This window comes from Lathyrus oleraceus, chromosome 4 (genome assembly GCF_024323335.1).
Source record: "Lathyrus oleraceus cultivar Zhongwan6 chromosome 4, CAAS_Psat_ZW6_1.0, whole genome shotgun sequence".
NCBI lineage: Eukaryota > Viridiplantae > Streptophyta > Magnoliopsida > Fabales > Fabaceae > Lathyrus > Lathyrus oleraceus.
In genome coordinates, this window is record NC_066582.1 from 451,586,599 (window position 1) to 451,605,029 (window position 18,431).

Genomic DNA, 18,431 nt, shown 5'->3' on the forward strand with positions numbered 1-18,431 from the left:
TCTCTGATCTCTACTTTCACTTTACTCATCTTGGATCTTGAACCGACTTAGGCGTTGAAGTGATAACCATGCAGGTCCATCCCGCGCCACTGTAAAGGAGATCTGAATTATGAGTGCAACTTTTCGTTATATGTATTTTGCATGATGTCAAAACTAGGATACTTTAGCGTTAATATATATTGGACGATATCCTCTGAGTCTCAATTAGCATGTTAGCATTAGGAAACATAAAAGCATTTGGAAACAAGTTTGAAAAGGTTTCATGCATAAAAAATGAATACAAAACAATTTTTGTGAAAAATCAACCTATAAGTCGACACATGCATATTTCAGGTCGACACATAGAAGAATTTTTTTTCTATGTGTCGACACATCCATTTCATAGGTCGATTCATTTACTGCATTATTAAAGCATGTAAGCTTTGTTAGATGTGTCGCCTCTACAGGTCGGCACATAGGCAACACATGACCTTTACAGGTCGATGCATGACCTGTATAGGTAGACACATGCGCCAAACATGTCAGCACATAAATTTCATAGGTCGACCTATGCAACAAAATTTTCCAAAAATTCACAATTTTTTCAATTCTTTTGCATTCCTTTTACCTCCAAACATGCATGCATGTAAATACTTCATACATGCATCATTTTCTAGTAAGGTTTCTAGAGAGTAAACCCTATACGAAACCAGGATTTCAAAGCATTCTCATCATCTTCTACCTCATTCTATGCATACACATAATCATTTTTTGATTGGGTGTCATCTAGATTAGGATTGATAACATCTAATTTAGGTTGATTGTATTGTAAATTGGGTTGAGAACTTTGAGGGTTTCAAATAAGAAAACCGAGTTGGGGTTTTCCTTCAAGATCAATTAGGGGTTTGGAGGTTTTGGACAAGATTACTCAATTTGGATCAGGTCGAGTGAAAACTTTGAAGAACGATGGTTTCTTGCAAAGGAGTAGCGTGGGACGGTGGATCATATTGGTAAATCTTGGGTTTCAACAGTTGTGCACTTTGGATTCGATCAAGTGAAAGCTTTGAAGAACAAGGGGTTTCTCGCAAAGAAGTAGCGTGAGACGGTGAATCAAATCGGCATTGTTGGGTTACTTGATAAAGGTTTGATTAAGGGAAGAGAAAGTTTTATAATCAACATCAAGCTTAGGGTTTGTATGATTGGATTGCTACATTTTTTCTCTTGTATACGCTTTTTGCAAAGTAAGGTTAATTACACTATCTCAATTCTAGTTTAAATTGAGGGAAGACGTACCCATAGCGAGGTCGATTGGGGAACTGCCTAAACAAATCCTTGTGTACTCTCTCCCTCCCTCTCACTCTCTCTCTCTCTCTCTCTCTCTCTCTCTCTCTCTCTCTCTCTCTCTCTATATATATATATATATATATATATATATATATATATATATATATATATATATATATATATATATATATATATATATATATATATATATATATATATCTTTTATTTTCGGTTTTCAAATTATCGATTTCATTGATCGTGTGATCAAATTGTTTGGATGATGATTTTTGATTATGTTTTGAAATTGGTGTTGTTGAGTTAATCACAATTACTTAGGTTGTGATTGGGTTTTAATTTCAACAATACCACATAAAATTCCAAACAATATCGATTTCACACTAGGTGTTCAAAAAATTGTTTTACTTGATTTTGTGTGAATTATCATTAGAAGTAGACTTTCCCTATTTTATTTTTATGGTTTGCTTCGCTTTTGTCTACACATCTGAGCAAGACTGAATCATAATTCCTTTGGTATAGAACTCATCCGCTTTTGTTGGTGATGGATGCATTCTCAGGATACTCTTGGATTTCTAAGAACTTCATGATGTTATAAAACCAAGGATGGCCATCAGACTCATTTTTGGTTGCCAAACAGTAAGTGAGATCGTCAAAGTAGTCAAGGTGGAAAGTTGGTGCTTCATTTCTCCATTTGATCTTAAACATGGATGAAAGAGTAGCTAAGGCGTCGGCCAACTGATTTTCCTCTCGAGGGATGTGTTGCAATGTAATCTCGTCAAAGTACAGGATTAGCTTAAGGACATGCTCCTTGTAAGGGATTATCTTGTGATCTCGGGCTTCCTATTCTCCTTTGACTTTGCTGATGACCAAGGTTGAATCTCCATAGAATTCAAGGATTTTGATCCTAAGATCAATCGCAACTTCAATGCTGAAGATACAAGCCTCGTACTCTGCCATATTGTTGGTACGTTCAAAATACAACCTTGCAGTAAAAGGTAGTGAAAACCAGTTGGGGAGTGTAGCGGTACATTTGTGAACATCAGGTTATTGGTTAACTTGACATCAATGAAACCAAAGTCGCCACCGCGCTTTTATTGTTTCCAAAGGAAAAGGGAAAAGAACGAACAAAACCACAAGATAATAAGTTTTCAAATCAAAACAAATAAAATATCAGAGATTACGGGTAAGGGGGGTTGCTTACACAGAGGAAAGGTATTAGCACCCAAAGTGTCCTAGGTACTCCTAGGGAGCCCTTTTTTGTGTGGCAAGTGTTTTAGTTGAAAAAATGTTTTCTAAAAATTATAGATTTGGGGGATGAGAAAAGAATTCATTAATTATATTTTGTGTTTGACAATACCTTCGGTCTTATGCCTACGTACCAACATAAAAATGAGGGATAAAACCCTATAGTTCGTGGTAAAAGTTTCAAAGAAATTGGTGGATTGGTTTTAACAAAAGTTTAAAAGAAAAGGGCACCAAAATGGCCAAAGACTTAAATGAGGTTGTTAGTTCTTTTTGTCCTTTTGAAAGTTAAGTCAATATGATTAAGTTTATTTACAAGTTTGATTAAGAAAATATTTTGAAGATCAATGGCATAAGGCCAAAGTTTCTACTCATTAAAGCAAGTCTAAGTTGAAAAATAACAAGCAAAGAAGCTTTTAAAATGAGGGAGAGATTTTGAAATTTAAGGAAAGAAAGGAGGAGATAAAGGGACAATCCTAGACAAAATTAAAAGTTTAGAGTTAAAAAGATCTGACCAACGGGAAGCAATCCACAAGATAAGAATGTCAAATAGAAACCAATTTCTTTTGGACTATTGAACAAGCAACAAGCATAAGCAACATCTAAGCAATTAATATGAAGACCAAAGCATCAAATAAAGATAGACAACATCCAAGCAAGCATTCCAAAAGCAAGCAATCTTTAGTGTCTTCAAAATATATCAGATGAAATATTCCTTGTGACAAACTCATAGAAAAAATTATCAGACAACAACAATAATAACAGTATAAGAGTTTAAGCACAGAGACAAAGTAACAGATGAAACATGGGAACCCTCAAGGCTTGCATCAGATGAATGACATTGGCTAAGTCCTCAAAGCATAAGGAAGTTGCATATTCTAAGTCCAAAAGTTCAGATCCATTCAAAGGCAGGGATCCAACAGTCCATCAACACATTTTTTAGAGTTTTTGTTGTTATTAGGTATTTTAAGGTCCTAAGACCACAAACAGAACAAAATCACAAGCACAATGTATACAAGCACAAAGATACAGCTTAAGTGAGCAAAATGAAAAGGACTGAAACATAAACATCTTGCATGAAATGTAAATGGCAATGAATGATAAAGGTACTAAAATTTAAATTGCATTAAGTAAATGACATAAAAGATAAAATAATAATAGAAAAATATTAGTCAAATGTAAGTGAAAGATTCAATTGTTTAAGTCATTCTTTGGAGAACACTCAACCATCCACTCACAAGTATGAAGACATGAACCAAGACATCATCCATGAGAAGGGCTCCAACTTGGATAAATCAACAAGTATGCCACTAGCTCTCATAAATGGAAAAAAGGTCAAGTCTTCACACAATGCCATGAAGAATGTGAGACTTACAATCTCACTTACAAGAATGTTATGCCTTTTGGGACAAACTTAGCTCTATGTTAAGCAATCGTAATTGGGCTTATGTAGAAGACATAACTATCTGAGCTGGGCAATAATGATATTGGTGTTAATGCATGCTAGAGACATGATACAAAGAACCAAGCTCCTAAAGCATACCACACACAAAAATAAAATGGGAGGGACCTATCTCAACCAAGCTCATGTTGATTCATCTAACACAAGGTCATTGGTGAATCAACTAGCATTTGGATTGTAGAGAAATCATTGGTCAATGATGGATAGGAGAAGAAAAGGGATGAAGATGAAGAGGGAAAGGGAAACCCAAATTGATCATGGGAGGAATTTCATCTGATCAATACTATCCATTCATCTTAAGGGATTAAGTGTACACTTCATCAACCCCCTAAATTGAATAGTATTGATCAAATGGAAGTTCAAATCAACTATGATCAAGGCCAAACAGAAGATCAAACAACACAAGGTCAACCAAATGACTCAAAAATATTTTTAAACAATTAAAAACCAATTGTAAAATGAAATAAAATGCATTTTTCAAAAGGAAAAACCTCAAATCCCTTCAAATTACCAAATAAATAGTCAATGGATTTATCCTAGGCCAAACAAGGTCAAAGGACCTTAGACAAAAAATTTGGGAATTTTTACAAAGTCAGAAGTATTTAAGAATATTTAAAAACAAGTCAAAAATCATTTAATTCACAAAAATTATCAAAATTAATCCAAAAACGATTTCAATTCAAAGTATGGAAGAGGAAAATATTTAAAGATTTTTTGTGAAAATCCCATATTTTTTTGGATTAAAAATGGATTTATTATGAATTAAAAAAAATAAGGCTATTTAAAATAAAATCAGAAATTAAAAATAAAAAGGAAAAACAAGGAGCATCAGATCTCCCTCATTAATTGAGGTGGCAGTTCTGATGGCCACGTGTGTGGTGTCCACCATGGACTCTGGTCAAACGTGCTCCAAACATGGTCATTTAAACCGAGGGCTAAGATTAAAACATGAGGCATAAATCAGATGGATGGGATGAAACCGACACAACACCGGAGCCCTATCTCCGGTCATCTTCTCTGGTGGACCTCACTGGATTGGTCCACCACCAAAGTTCACCAAAATGCAAGATCCACATACCAATTTAAAGTAAAAATGATGGAGAGCATGAATCTGACCTATAAATTTCCCAATTCTCACTATATAGATAGATATGTGGAATTGAAAAATGAGGTGTGTGAACTGAGTTGCTTCGATTTGACCTCAAAGCAACTCAATCTTGTTGCCTACATTGGTAGGACTTCAGACAACCAAAGATCAAGAGGAATGATGGAGAATTGAGGGAGAATCTAAGAAGAGAAATTTCACAAAAATCACCTTTTGTTTGCAGCAATGGAGCTCGATCTCTCTTCCAATTTGCTTTGCCTTGCTTCTACCAACTTGCTGGAAGTAAATTGGATGCAAAAATGGCTTGAACCCTTGGAGTTTCAAATCCAAAACAGAAGGGGAATTGAAACTCGATTTCAAGAGAAATCCTCAAGGTGTTCTATCAATGGAGGGTGGGAGAGATTGCATATCAAATATTGGGCAAAAGGGGTCCTTCATTCTGAGAGAAAGAGTTGTATTTATAGCCTTGTAAGTTGCTTTCCACACACTTTCAAATTTATGCCAAAAATAGTAATATGGTGTGCATGCGCATGCAACAAGGCCCAAAGAATGATTGAAATGAGTCCAAAATCATGCACAATTGATGATGAATCCTTAACATAAATCCATGCATTGTTGATTGAAAATTGATCACAAATGTTTCCAAATAGGGCTATGCATTGCACCCATGCACAAGTCACTCAAAAATAATCCAAATACCATGATCTTGGACTCTTTGGAAATCTAGGATGAAGGGTAACAACTTTGATGTTGAAACGTTTTCCATTTGGAGCTTGGATCACGATGAATTTTAGTGTGGAAGTTGGAGGAATCAAACATACTTGAAAATTTTCCAAGTTAAAAGTAAAATGACCATTTTTTCCACCTTGAATAACTTTTTCTATGAGCTTCAAATGACTTTGGTTCATTCTTAAAAGTTGTACCTATTTCATTCCTATTCAATTTGGTTATAAATTTGACACCATTTAAATCTTGCATGAGGGAGTTATGGATTTTAAAAGTTGAGGAAAATTGCTTGTTCAATGATGATGGCCCAAAATGACCTATAATGTTTCCTCTTGGTACTTGCCCTTGCAAGTGAAATTTGACCTTTCTCAAAGAATAAAACTTGGAGAATACATCTTGAAATTGATCATGAAACTTAGATGGTCTTCATATCACAAAAAATCGAGCAAGTTATGATTCTTGGAAGTTGATCTTCTATCTAGGGCACAAACAAAATGACATATAATCTTTCACCATAAAAGATGACTTTCAAAACAAAATTATCTATTGATGCCAACAAGAAAGTTGTTTGGAATGTCATAAAGAGTAACTTTTATCTTGGAATAATTTTCATATGACAAAATTTGTAGAAGATAGGGTCTAGGGAACCCTAGATTTGACCAGTTGGCTTTCTCTGGTCAACCTCTTTGAACCAACTTGCAAACTTGAAGCTCTTTTGATATTTGGGGCTCATGGAGAATTGTATATGCTTAATATTAAGTAAAATGGAGTATCCCTTGATATATTTGACCAATTGTTGAATAAACTTGTTGAGGAAGTCACACAAGGTACCCAGATGAATTAGGGCTTCCAAGGCAAACAAGCTTCAAACTCTTGATGAATTCTTGATGAAAATGACAAATTAAGAACATCGGGATCCATATATGATGCTTAGAACCATTGTGAACATTTTATAACTTGATTCTTTGCATTGAGGGTCTTAAACCCTAGATGTGAGCTTGATAAGGCATAGGTGGATGCACACACTACCTACAAAAGAAATGAAACCATGCTAGATATATTTTTGATATTTTAGTTAGTAAACAAAGGAAAATAAATTATGATACAATCACAAATGCTTGGTGATCTCTCCCAATATAAACCCAATGAATGAGGGAGGAGGAGGATACCAAGGTGTGATCCCAAAGCCAATGCAAATAATGAGATGGCATGAGGGACCTTAGGGTCAAAATTAGAGTCATACAGGGAGGAGATAAATTCCCCAATTCCATTTCCCTAAGCATTATAAGCTCCATCAACTACAAGTGTGCATCGTGATCCAGGTTCTGGTCCTTCCCCGGGGTCGGGGATGTTGCAATCCCTTATCAACATGATGTCTTCATCAGGGAATTCAAAGTGCATGAACTGGTGATATTCCAAGGGTTGGGAAGCAAGAAAGTCAGATAACACACTTCCTTTGACTTCTTTCTGAGTGACATGTTGGATGTCGTACTCAATCAAGTCCATTTTCCAATGAGCTACTCTACTGGTTAGAGAAGGCTTCTCAAAGGTGTACTTGATTGGATCCATCTTGGAGATCAGAAGTGTCGTATGGGTGAGCATGTATTTCCTCAATCGTTTGGCATCCCAAGCAAGTGCGTAACAAGTTTTCTCAAGCATCGAATACTACTATCGCAATCGGTAAACTTCTTGCTTAAGTAGTATATGGTATGCTCATTTCTTCCAGTTTCGTCATGTTGGCCAAGGACACACCCCATAGATCCCTCAAGGACTATTAGGTACATGATTAAGTGTATGTACGGCACATGAGGCATCAGAATTAGGGGGCTCTTGTAGGTACTCCTTGATCTTCTCAAAGGAATTTTGACAGTTGTCGTTCCAAATGACGACTTGATCCTTTTGAAGTAGTTTGAAAATTGGATCACAGGTGGCCGTGAGGTGAGATATGAATCTTGTTATGTAGTTCAATCTTTCAAGAAATCCTCGAACCTCTTTTTCATTTCTAGGTGAAGACATAGCTTGTGTGGCCTTTACCTTCTCAGGATCTACTTCGATGCATCGTTGGCTGACAATAAAGCCTAGTAGTTTGCCAGATCTTACCCAAATGTGCATTTACTAGGGTTAAGCCTCAATCTAAACCTCCTCAAGCATTCAAATAGCTTCTCTAGGTTAACCAAATTCTCCTCTTCATTTTGGGATTTGGCAATCATGTCACCAACATACACTTCAATCTCTTTATGAATCATATCATGAAAGAGTGTCACCATTGCGCATTGGTACATTGTACCGGCGTTCTTTAAGCCAAAGGGCATGAACTTATAGCAGAAAGTTCCCCATGGGGTGATGAAGGTAGTCTTCTCCATGTCGTCCGGAGCCATTCTGATTTGGTTGTAACTGGAGAAGCCATCCACATAAAGGAGAAGACAGAGAATTGAGTTGTGTTGTTCACTACCACATCAATATGAGGTAGGGAAGTCGTCTTTGGGACTTGCTCTATTTAAATCTCTGTAGTCTACGCATATATGTACTTTGCCATATTTCTTCGGTACGGGCACAATGTTAGCAATCCATTGAGGGTAGTTGGAAACTACTAGAAAACTTGCGTTAAGTCTCTTTCGCACTTCCTCTTTGATCTTCATTGCCATGTCAGCCTCGTTCTTCTCAATTTCTGCTTGACCGGAGGGAAACCTGCTTTGAGAGGTAATGGTGGACCACGATATCAGTATCGAGACCGAGCATGTCTAGGTAGGACCATGCAAACACGTCCATGTACTCTCGTAAGAGCTTGACCAACTTATCTTTCATGTCTTTTTGTAGGGTTGCGCCTATTCTGACCTCTTTCACTTTAAAGATTGACCACTTCAACCGATTCTTCATGCGGCTGGATGACCTTTGGCTCTCGCTTTAACAGTTAAGCTAACTCCTCGGGGAGCTCACAGTCTTCGTCAACATGATTGATTGGATTGTCGAAGTCATATGGGACTATAGCAATGTCGTTGTTGTTGGTAATCGGGGGAAATCTGCATAATTCATGGTTCATGCTTTTACTTTTGTGAAAGAGAGGAAAAAATGAATGAAAACTTAAAAGAAAGTAAGAAAATATTGTCATTTTTTTGTTCGTTAAGTGAAAAAGTAAAAATAAATGAAATACAAAGAGCATAATTTGAATGCAAAGGTGATAATTTCATTGATTGATTGATTAAAAATTAACGGGGGACCCACAAATGGTTCCCCCGTGCCTTGGGAATAACATGGGTTCTTTTTCTTAAAATGGAACAAACAAAATAGGAAATTACTTTTCAAATAGGGTAACTTCAGGTATCTCAATAACGATTCAATCGTTTAGTTCTTGTCCTCCAACCTTCTTGTACACCAGTCCTTATTTCATAGCAACGCTCACTCCTTCTTCCAAAGCACATATTTGGCCGGTTATGAGGTGTATGGCGCTTGCAAAGATTAATGATAACGGGGGCACGTGTCCCTCCACAACTTTTGGTGGTAATCTCTTCACATTTTGGGAGTCATAACCTAAACCGGAGCAGTCCTTATTCACATGAAGATCCAAAACCCTACCCTAACCTTCGGGGTGTCCATTCTTGATCATAGTTTTCACATCCTTCAAGGAGATCATCGGAAACTCATTTTTCTTCTCTTCCCTCGCAGGGGAAACCAACTCTACATTCATAACTTCAAATGATTGGAACGGGGTCTCATGTACCTCATCTCCTCCTTCAACATACCAAAAAGATGCCAAGTGGTTGACCATAATGTTCTCCTCGCCTTCAATTACCACAAGCTTGTTGTTGAATAAAAATTTCAACCTTTGATGAAGTATTGATGTTATAGCTTCGGCTGAGTGTATCCACGGTCGTCCAAGTAAACAACTATAAGTGAGATATATATCCATTACAAAGAAAGTGATAAAGAAAGTGTGGGGGCCAATATTTATGGGGAGGTCAACTTCACTAATCACAGTCTTCCTCGAGCCATCAAATTCTCTAACAATGGTTTCATTAATAGCCCTTAAATGGTTAACTTGGATAATGAGTTCTTGGGTAAAAAGTTCAGGGATGAACCGGTTTCTACCAACACCCTTGACAGAATAATGTATACACACTCAATAGAGATGTGTAGAGCCTTGTTGTGTTTTTTCACCTCGGGCGAGAGCTCGTCATTGTTAAAATCCAAATTTGTACTGGCTGCAATGTTGTTGACTACACCTTCAAATTGACAGACATAAATTTCTTGTGGCACGTAGACGACCCTCAAGAACATCATTAAGGCATCTCTATGTGCCTCGGAGCACATGAGCAAAGACAACATTGAGATTTTCGACGGGGTTTGGTTGAGTTGGTCAACAACCTTATAGTCGCTTTTCTTAATGATGCGTAAGAATTATTCCACCTCATCAATAGGTGAGGAATCTTGCCTTTGCTGGTCATTTTCAACTTGTTTTCCTTTCTCTTGATTTGAGGTCCCACTGTTGTCAATGACAAGGGGGTGCAAGTGCAAAAATTATTCCACTTCTGGTTACTCCACCGATTCCGCTTATATTCACAATTGGCTCATTGGATGCCACATGCTCTTCTTGCACTTTTTGTCCATGAATGTAGACAGTTGAGTCATAGATCCATGGAACTGCTTTAGTATTTTCAAAAGGGAACGGAGTGGGCACAATTATCAACAAAGGAGTAACTGGATTATCAGAAATAGTCATTGGAGAAAGATCATATGGGATTTGTAGTGGCTGAATCTCATTGTATGGGATTTCCAGAGTTGACACATCTTTATTAGTGGGTAGACACTCTACTATAGAGATTCCTTAGTCCATCAATCCTTGGATGACAGACTTCAAAACTTTTTATTCTTGAGGGTTGATTAGACAGTGCTCACAGTTAGCACTACAGACAGGAAACAAGTTATTCTTCACCAAAACATTCTTAATATCAAGGAGGGGAGTCTTTAATTCGTCCACACGGGACACCAATCTTCTTCCTTCATCAATTTCTACCATATTCATTATTGGCTTGTTATGGGGTGGCATCGGGTTATTCTTCATATTTGGGTCATTAGGCGCAAACGTAATAGCCTTCGAGTCTATCAAATCTTGGACTTTATACTTCAAGGCTTTGCAGTTCTCAATAGAGTGACTGGGAGCGCTAGAATGGAACTCGTATCGGGCGTTAACATCATAGCCAGAAGGCAGAAACGTTTGTGGTAGTCCTATCTCCCTTAACCGCATCAATGAACCATGCAACAGATATGGTACAATACGACTGTAAAGCATAGGCACTAGATCGAATCTCTTTTCAGGTCTTCGTTGATGTTGTTACTATTGTTGTTGTGGAAAACATCGTTGTTGTTGATATGGTTGTTGTTGTTGACATGGTTGTTGATTATGGATTGGTTGTTGTTGTTGATATTGTTGTTGATTGATTGGGATAGCATACAGTTGCTGATTTTGAATTAGTGCCACAATGGCAACCTGTTGGTATGGGACATGGTAAGTTGGGACTCTTCCTCTCACCACAACAGTTTTATTCGCTTCACCTTCCCTCTTCTTTCCATAAGCTACGTAGGGATTCTTGGCTACACCGGACGTGCTTGTTGCATTTTGAATCTTTCCCATCTTAATCATGTTATGATCCTTTCGCCGACTAAGACTAGATCAGAGAAACTTGAAGATGTGCTTTCTACCATTCGGTCCAAGTAGGGGCCTTGAAGGTTACCCATAAACATATCAATCAACTACCTTTCCAGAAAAGGAGGTTTTACCCTTGCGGCTAGTTCCCTCCGTCGTTGCGCGTACTCTTTAAAAGTATCTTCGAACTTTTGAGTCAGATTTTGTAGCTGTGTGCGGTTGGCCGCCATGTCGGTGTTGTATTGGTAATGTTTTAGGAAGGCCTCAACAATTTCCCTCCACGCCCGTATGTGAGTTCCTTCAAGTTACATATACCAATCATGGGAAGCTCCTCTCAAAGAGTCTTGGAAGAAATGCATGAGTAGTTTGTCGTCATCGGAATAAATGACCATCTTTCGGCAATAAGCCCTAACATGCTATATAGGGTCGTTGGCTCCTTTATACTTTTCAAAGTCAGGAACTTTGAACTTGGTAGGAATAACTACACCTGGGACCAAACACATCTCGACAACTTCAAGACCCAAATCATTGGAGCCCTCCAATGCTTTCAACTTCTCCTCGATAGCTTTGAATTTCTTTTCTACCTCATTGGCAGGTGGATCAAAGGAGTCATACACTGAGGCAACCCTTGGACTAAAGAAGGCGTCTTGCTGATTGTCGATCTCAATAACCGGAGGATGGAAAACTGGGGGAGGACCACCAACGGGTGCGCCTACAGGAATGTGGACTGGAGTAGGGCCTTACGGAGGCACAAGGTTTTCCATATGAATGACAACAGGAATGAGAGTAACGATATCGTTGGCTCTTTGATTCATCTCCTCTTGCATCTTCGCCATAATCTCTTGACCATGAGCAACGACTTATATGGTCTCCATCAACTGTCCCATTTGCGCTCACATATGGGATACTTCCTCACGTAATGCAACTTGGTTCTGTTCCAATTGGTCCATTATAGCTTGCTGATTGTGACGTGTGTAGTAACGATGCCAGGAAGTCAGCTTGTTGTTTTATGTTGAAGAAAGGTGGATGATGAGTTTTTTTTAAATGCGGAATGATGCATGAATGTTTTTTTATTTTATTAAATCTTAGTTATCCATGTTGTTTAATGTGAGAAACACTTAACATTTAAACATTGCAATCAAGAATAAAGATGTAAACAAATTGAATCACAAAGAAACTTCATTCATCCTTGATAGGGAAATAAGTTACAAGTACATAGAAGTTGCAATATACAAGTTTTCTGAACTGGAAAGCAAACAAGTAAACTAGATGTCAGCTTTAAAGGTAATCCCTTGAGATATGCGGAGAGCTTGAGAGCAGATTAAAAAAATATTATTATTGAGTTATTGTAGATAATTAGACATATTTATTATTTTGTAATAAGATTAAATATTACAAAATATAGAATTCTGATTAAATAATTATTTTAGTTAAATATTTATTTTATAAATATTTATTTAATTTAAATAATATTTTAATTGATTAAATAGGAATTGGACCATTTGTGTTATTGAGGAGAGTATGAGGTTAGAGGTGAGAAGTTGAGAGTAAGCTGGATAAAAATTGTAATTTTGAAAAATAAAGTTCTTCATATAAATACTAAAATGTTAGGAGAAGGTAGCTTAGAAATTTTTGTCAGTACAGTGAAAGAAGAGGCATAAGAAAAAAGAGATCTTCGGAAGGAGAGAAAAGTTTGAGAGTAGGAATCCAAAAAGTTGTTATGATCACCATCTTTGTTGGAAAAATAAGGTAATACGGGACTGTCTACTGATAGGTAACTTATGCATGCAGATAACGAGGGTTTCCTATCCTTCTATCAGCGTCTTTGGGGTAATGCAATCTTCCACTTATTTTCTACGATCTGTGTAATTTTGACCAAATAAGATTTAAGCAAAATCTTATTGGTGTGATTAATGAATTTGTTTGTTTTTATGAGTTGCTATGAGATCCAAAGAGGATTTGGAATAGATCTCATATGGTCTCTAAAGTGTTATTATTTGGAGGTTTGACGAAGTTTGTTGTTGATTATGATGATATTATTATGAATTTGTGCATATGTTGTTGGACTCATATTTTAGAGTTTTGAGATTTTTCCTAATGATCCGTAATGGTATATTTTATAATTGACACTTGCTATCACAAATTTTAGTAATTGGAGAATTCTTTACGGGGAAGGATTTTATTTTAACACAAACATACACGTTGATACCATTTTATTTGAATAATGTCTAAATATAATATGTTGTTGGTGTAATATTGTTAATGGCAATGCAAGATGGCAATACAAGAGAATTGTTCACCGTAATACGGACATTGATTACGTGATTAGCAACGTGAATTGCAAAGGAATAATAGGTTGTTACGTTCTCAATGTAACAACGTTTATATTATTTAATAATAATAATCTATTATCTATACCTATAGATAAAGAGGATAGGTGACAATGATATGGCCTTTTTTTAATCCAATTTTATCCTTTATCAATTGTTACAATTACTATTAATTATTAAATTTAAAAAAAAATACAAAAAAAAATCATTTATTAAATATGTAACCTCCATGAACACATCAAATAACTTCCTCCAACACATCAAATATACTAAATAACTTCCTCCAACACCACTATATATGATGCATCCATATCTATATATAAAGGGAATACAAATTTTTGAAATGACTCTTTTATTGTTTCCAATAATATCCTTTAAATTCCTCCTAACACATTTGAAATTTATTATAAAAAATAAATTGTTATCTTAATTTTGCAATGTTACAAATTTATCATAAAAAGAAACTGTTTTCTTATTTCTCAATTCATCAACCATTGCTCTGCATCCAATTTTTTTCAGGAGAATTTTTTTTACAATTGCTCTTCATCCTCTTAGAAATTGTTCAATTGCTCTTCATCCTCCAGTTTTTTAATATGCTTTTAAATCTTAACCGCTTTCTATTTTCATCATACAAAATGAAGATTCAAATGGGATAAACTTTTTTGTCCTTATAATCGTATTTTTCAGAAATGAAACCATCAATGTTGTCACCTTTATTGTCTTCCTATTCATAAATTTTTTATAGTTATTTTTTAAACAATTTCTATAAAATTCTTTTTGTTTTACATTATGAAAAACTAAGTAGTGTAAAAATGGTGTAGAAATGAATGGTTAATTTTTTTACAACAGACTTGCAATTGATGTGAGAAATTGATGTGATATTGCAAGAATTAAAAGAAAAATACAATGTACTTCTTTTTAGCAAAGTCAATATATAAGTTTTTTAACTCCACTTTCCCTTTGTTTAGATGCAAAAAATTGATCGGAGTAAATTTGTTGAACAAAGAGTGTGTAATAAGTATGTAAATAGTTACTGTCATTTCACTTATTGATCAAGATAGTTATTGTCATTATTCTTATTATTTTTTAATTCAAAACTTAAATTATTTGTAATATTTTTGAGTCAATAATATTATTTTATTCAATAATTATTAAGAGATTAATTACTATACACTGTCAGTCTAAAAAGTTTTACAGCGTCGGTTCATCACCATCACTCGTTTGTATTACTTTATAGATTTTTAAAATAAAAGTCAAACTTCTTTTAATATCCAACGTCTATAATTAAGTGATGGTGTAAAACTCTTTTACACTGACAGTGTATTTCAATTAATCTCAATTATTAATTCAAAAAGATTGGTTTTTTTACATATATTGTTTCACTTGCAAATTTATGCAATTGTATTTTAAAAAATTATTGCTCATCATAAAATTACTAATGGCGGAAAACGAAACGGTCACTGATATATTACACGTTGATTGTCCTCCACATAAATTCTTTTTTTTAACTTCTTTTATCACACTAACATGCATATACTTTTTTTATATTTTATATATACGTGAAGTTAGTTTTTAATATTATAATCTGGCTCCTACAATAATTTATAATAGATAAATGAATGTTTAATATTTATAATTATAGATATCATGTTACAATTAACACAAACAATAAAATAGTTTCAAGGTGTCTAATGCTTTTATTGTTTTTAATATTATTTATTTTTTTAACACATAATCATAAAAGATGGATAGACGTTCACTTCGGATGCATTATTATTCCAGTTTTCAATCAACGTAAGAAAAAGTAAATCAATAATTTTATGCTCATTTTCATAATATTTTTGAAGGAGATAGATATGGAGAAGGAAAAGGGAGAAGAAGGGAAAACACCATTTCAATCAAGACGTATCTTTTAGCCACAACTTTAGTAATGATACAACTCTTGATTTGGTATGTTATGATTGAACTTTAAAATGTATTGATTAATTTTGTTGGTTAATTACTGTGCTTTTTTGACACAATTATTGCACTTTATAACTATAGAATTCTAACATGAATTTAATTTTTTTTTCTTTTATCGTTCAAAGTTATCTTTTATATTTCTAAATTTATAGTTTATATTTGATATATTTAAATGATTCTGTTTCTTCAAGATAATTTTAAATTTATAAATAAAAAAAATTGTTTGTATGTTTTTTTCACTCCTTGCTTTCATCATATGTCTTAAATTTGGTTCTATATCTCGAAAGAAAATAGTGACTTATTTATGTATATTTTTATTAACCATTCTTTTTTATTTATTTTGTTTTTATCACTTCTATCTTAAGAAGAAAAAGAAGAGGAATGGAGAGCAATGATGCTATCCATATGTGAAAACAAATGGTGCATGATAGATCAATAAAAGACAGATAAATTTATGATGGTAAATAAATGAATAAAGATAAATTATTGAGTATATTTAAAAAGTGTAAAGGAGACATATTTCACAATTTTATTTCCGCACTTCATTGAATATTTCTACAATGTAGATAAATTTTTATTTATTGAAAAATGATGATACTAATTACTATTTTTTATTATGAAAAAAGCGAAGGCTGCAAGTTATATATATCTTTTCCGGTGATCACATTACACCAACAAGAATTCTCTTCATGTATTGTCCGCTAAAGTGGTATCAGATTGGTGGTTCCTTATAACCCTTGGTTATTGTTAAAGTATGACTGTCACATCAATGTAGAGATTTTCAGTAGCATTAAAAGTATCAAGTATCTATACAAATATGTGTACAAGGGCCCTGATCGTGTGGCTACGGAGGTTCATAAAGGATCATATATGGATGAAGTTCAACAATATGTTGATGCAAGATGGATTTGTGCTCCCTAGGCATTATGAAAAATATTTCGATTCACTATTTACCAATTATATCCTTCGGTTGAAAGATTGCAAATCCACTTGCCGAACCGCCATCAAGTGCGCTTTTATGATCATCAGCGAATTGCAGATATGTTAAATAATGAATGCAACTCCAAAACAATGCTCACATAATTCTTTGCATTGAATCTACGAGATCCACAAACAAAAAATATCTATATAGAGAGATTCCAGAGCATTATTATTGGAACAAGCGGGACATGGAATGGCATCACAGGCGGTCAACCAGAAAAGTTATCTGGAGAATCTATACGGTATCACCTTCAGAGGGAGATAAGTTTTACTTTCGACTATTGTTATCTCATGTCACAGGTCCAACCAGTTAGGAATATATTCTTACAAATAATGGCATGACTTTCAATACATTCAAAAAATTAGCCAAGGATATGGGATTTCTAGAGACTGATCATAGTATTCGTGATTGTTTGGTTGAGGCTACGAGTCTCCGAATGCCATATGCTTTACGAAGGTTATTCGTGACGATTTTATTATTTTGTGAACCTACTGATGCTAGAGGCCTTTGGAATGAGTTTTTTTTACACATATGGCAGAGGATTTTCAAACAACTAACAATGTTATGGAATCAAACTTGACTAATATGTTGTTGAAGGACTTGAATGAACTCTTAAACCTGAATGGTAAAAAAATTGAAGATTATGATATCCCATATTTACCCCCTAATACAATAGACAGAGATGCAATTCCAAGTATCATACAAGAGGAGTTAGTGGTCGATATCCCCAATGAAGATATTAAATATGTTGCTAAGTTAAATAATGATCAAATGATTGTATTCAAAACCATTATCAATGTAATTGTTCAAAAACACAGTGGGGTATTTTTTGTTGATGGTCCAAGAGGAACAAGTAAAACATTCATTTATCGAACAATAATGGAAAGTTTAAGAAGTAAAGGAGAAATTGTCTTAGCAACTGCATCATCTGGTATAGCTGCAACATTGTTACTCGGTGGTAGGACTGCACACTCTCGATTTAAGATACCTATTGATATACAACCGAGTTCCATTTGTGCTATTCAAAAGGAAAAAGATCTTGCAAATCTCATTAGAGTTGCTGCCTCAATAATTTGGGATGAAGAACCAATGACAAGCAAAAATTGTTTGGAAAAAGTACTAAGACACAAATGATCTCAGCGTGTATTGTTCAGTCTCATTTATGGAATCATACCAAGATTTTGCGTTTGCGTCAAAATATGCGATCATTGCATGATCAAGAGTTTGCAGAATTTCTTATTCGCATTGGTGATGGTGTTGAACCTACCAAACTAGATGACACGGTGAGTTACCTTTACCATATATTGCAATCCCATATATGGTACAAAGAGCTATTTTGACACCAACAAATGATGATGTCCAGAAATTGAATGATATGATTATCGACCAGTTTCCAGGAGAAAAACATAATTTGTTTTCGTTTGACGAGGTTGAAGGAGATAATCATAATTTATACCAGTAAGAATTCTTAAACTCAATTGCACAAGGTAGTTTGCCACCACATATTCTAAACATAAAAAAGGGTGCACCATTGATGTTGTTACGAAATCTAGATCCTAGATATGGATTGTGTAATGGGACGCAGTTATTATGTTGTGGTTTATTTATGAATATGTTGGAGTGGAAATCTTGACAGGAAGCTAACGCAGGAAAATGTGTTTTTTTCCCCAAAATTAAAATAAAAACATCTGCAATTGATG

General features: G+C 34.9%; 1 protein-coding gene across 1 annotated transcript; it reads left to right on the forward strand.

Moving 5' to 3' along the window:
• The first annotated feature begins 17,262 nt into the window (after positions 1–17,262).
• LOC127137934 (uncharacterized) lies at positions 17,263–17,865 on the forward strand. The gene has a single exon (XM_051064341.1). The coding sequence runs from the start codon at positions 17,263–17,265 to the stop codon at positions 17,863–17,865; it is 603 nt and encodes a 200-aa protein (XP_050920298.1).
• The last annotated feature ends 566 nt before the right edge of the window (positions 17,866–18,431 follow it).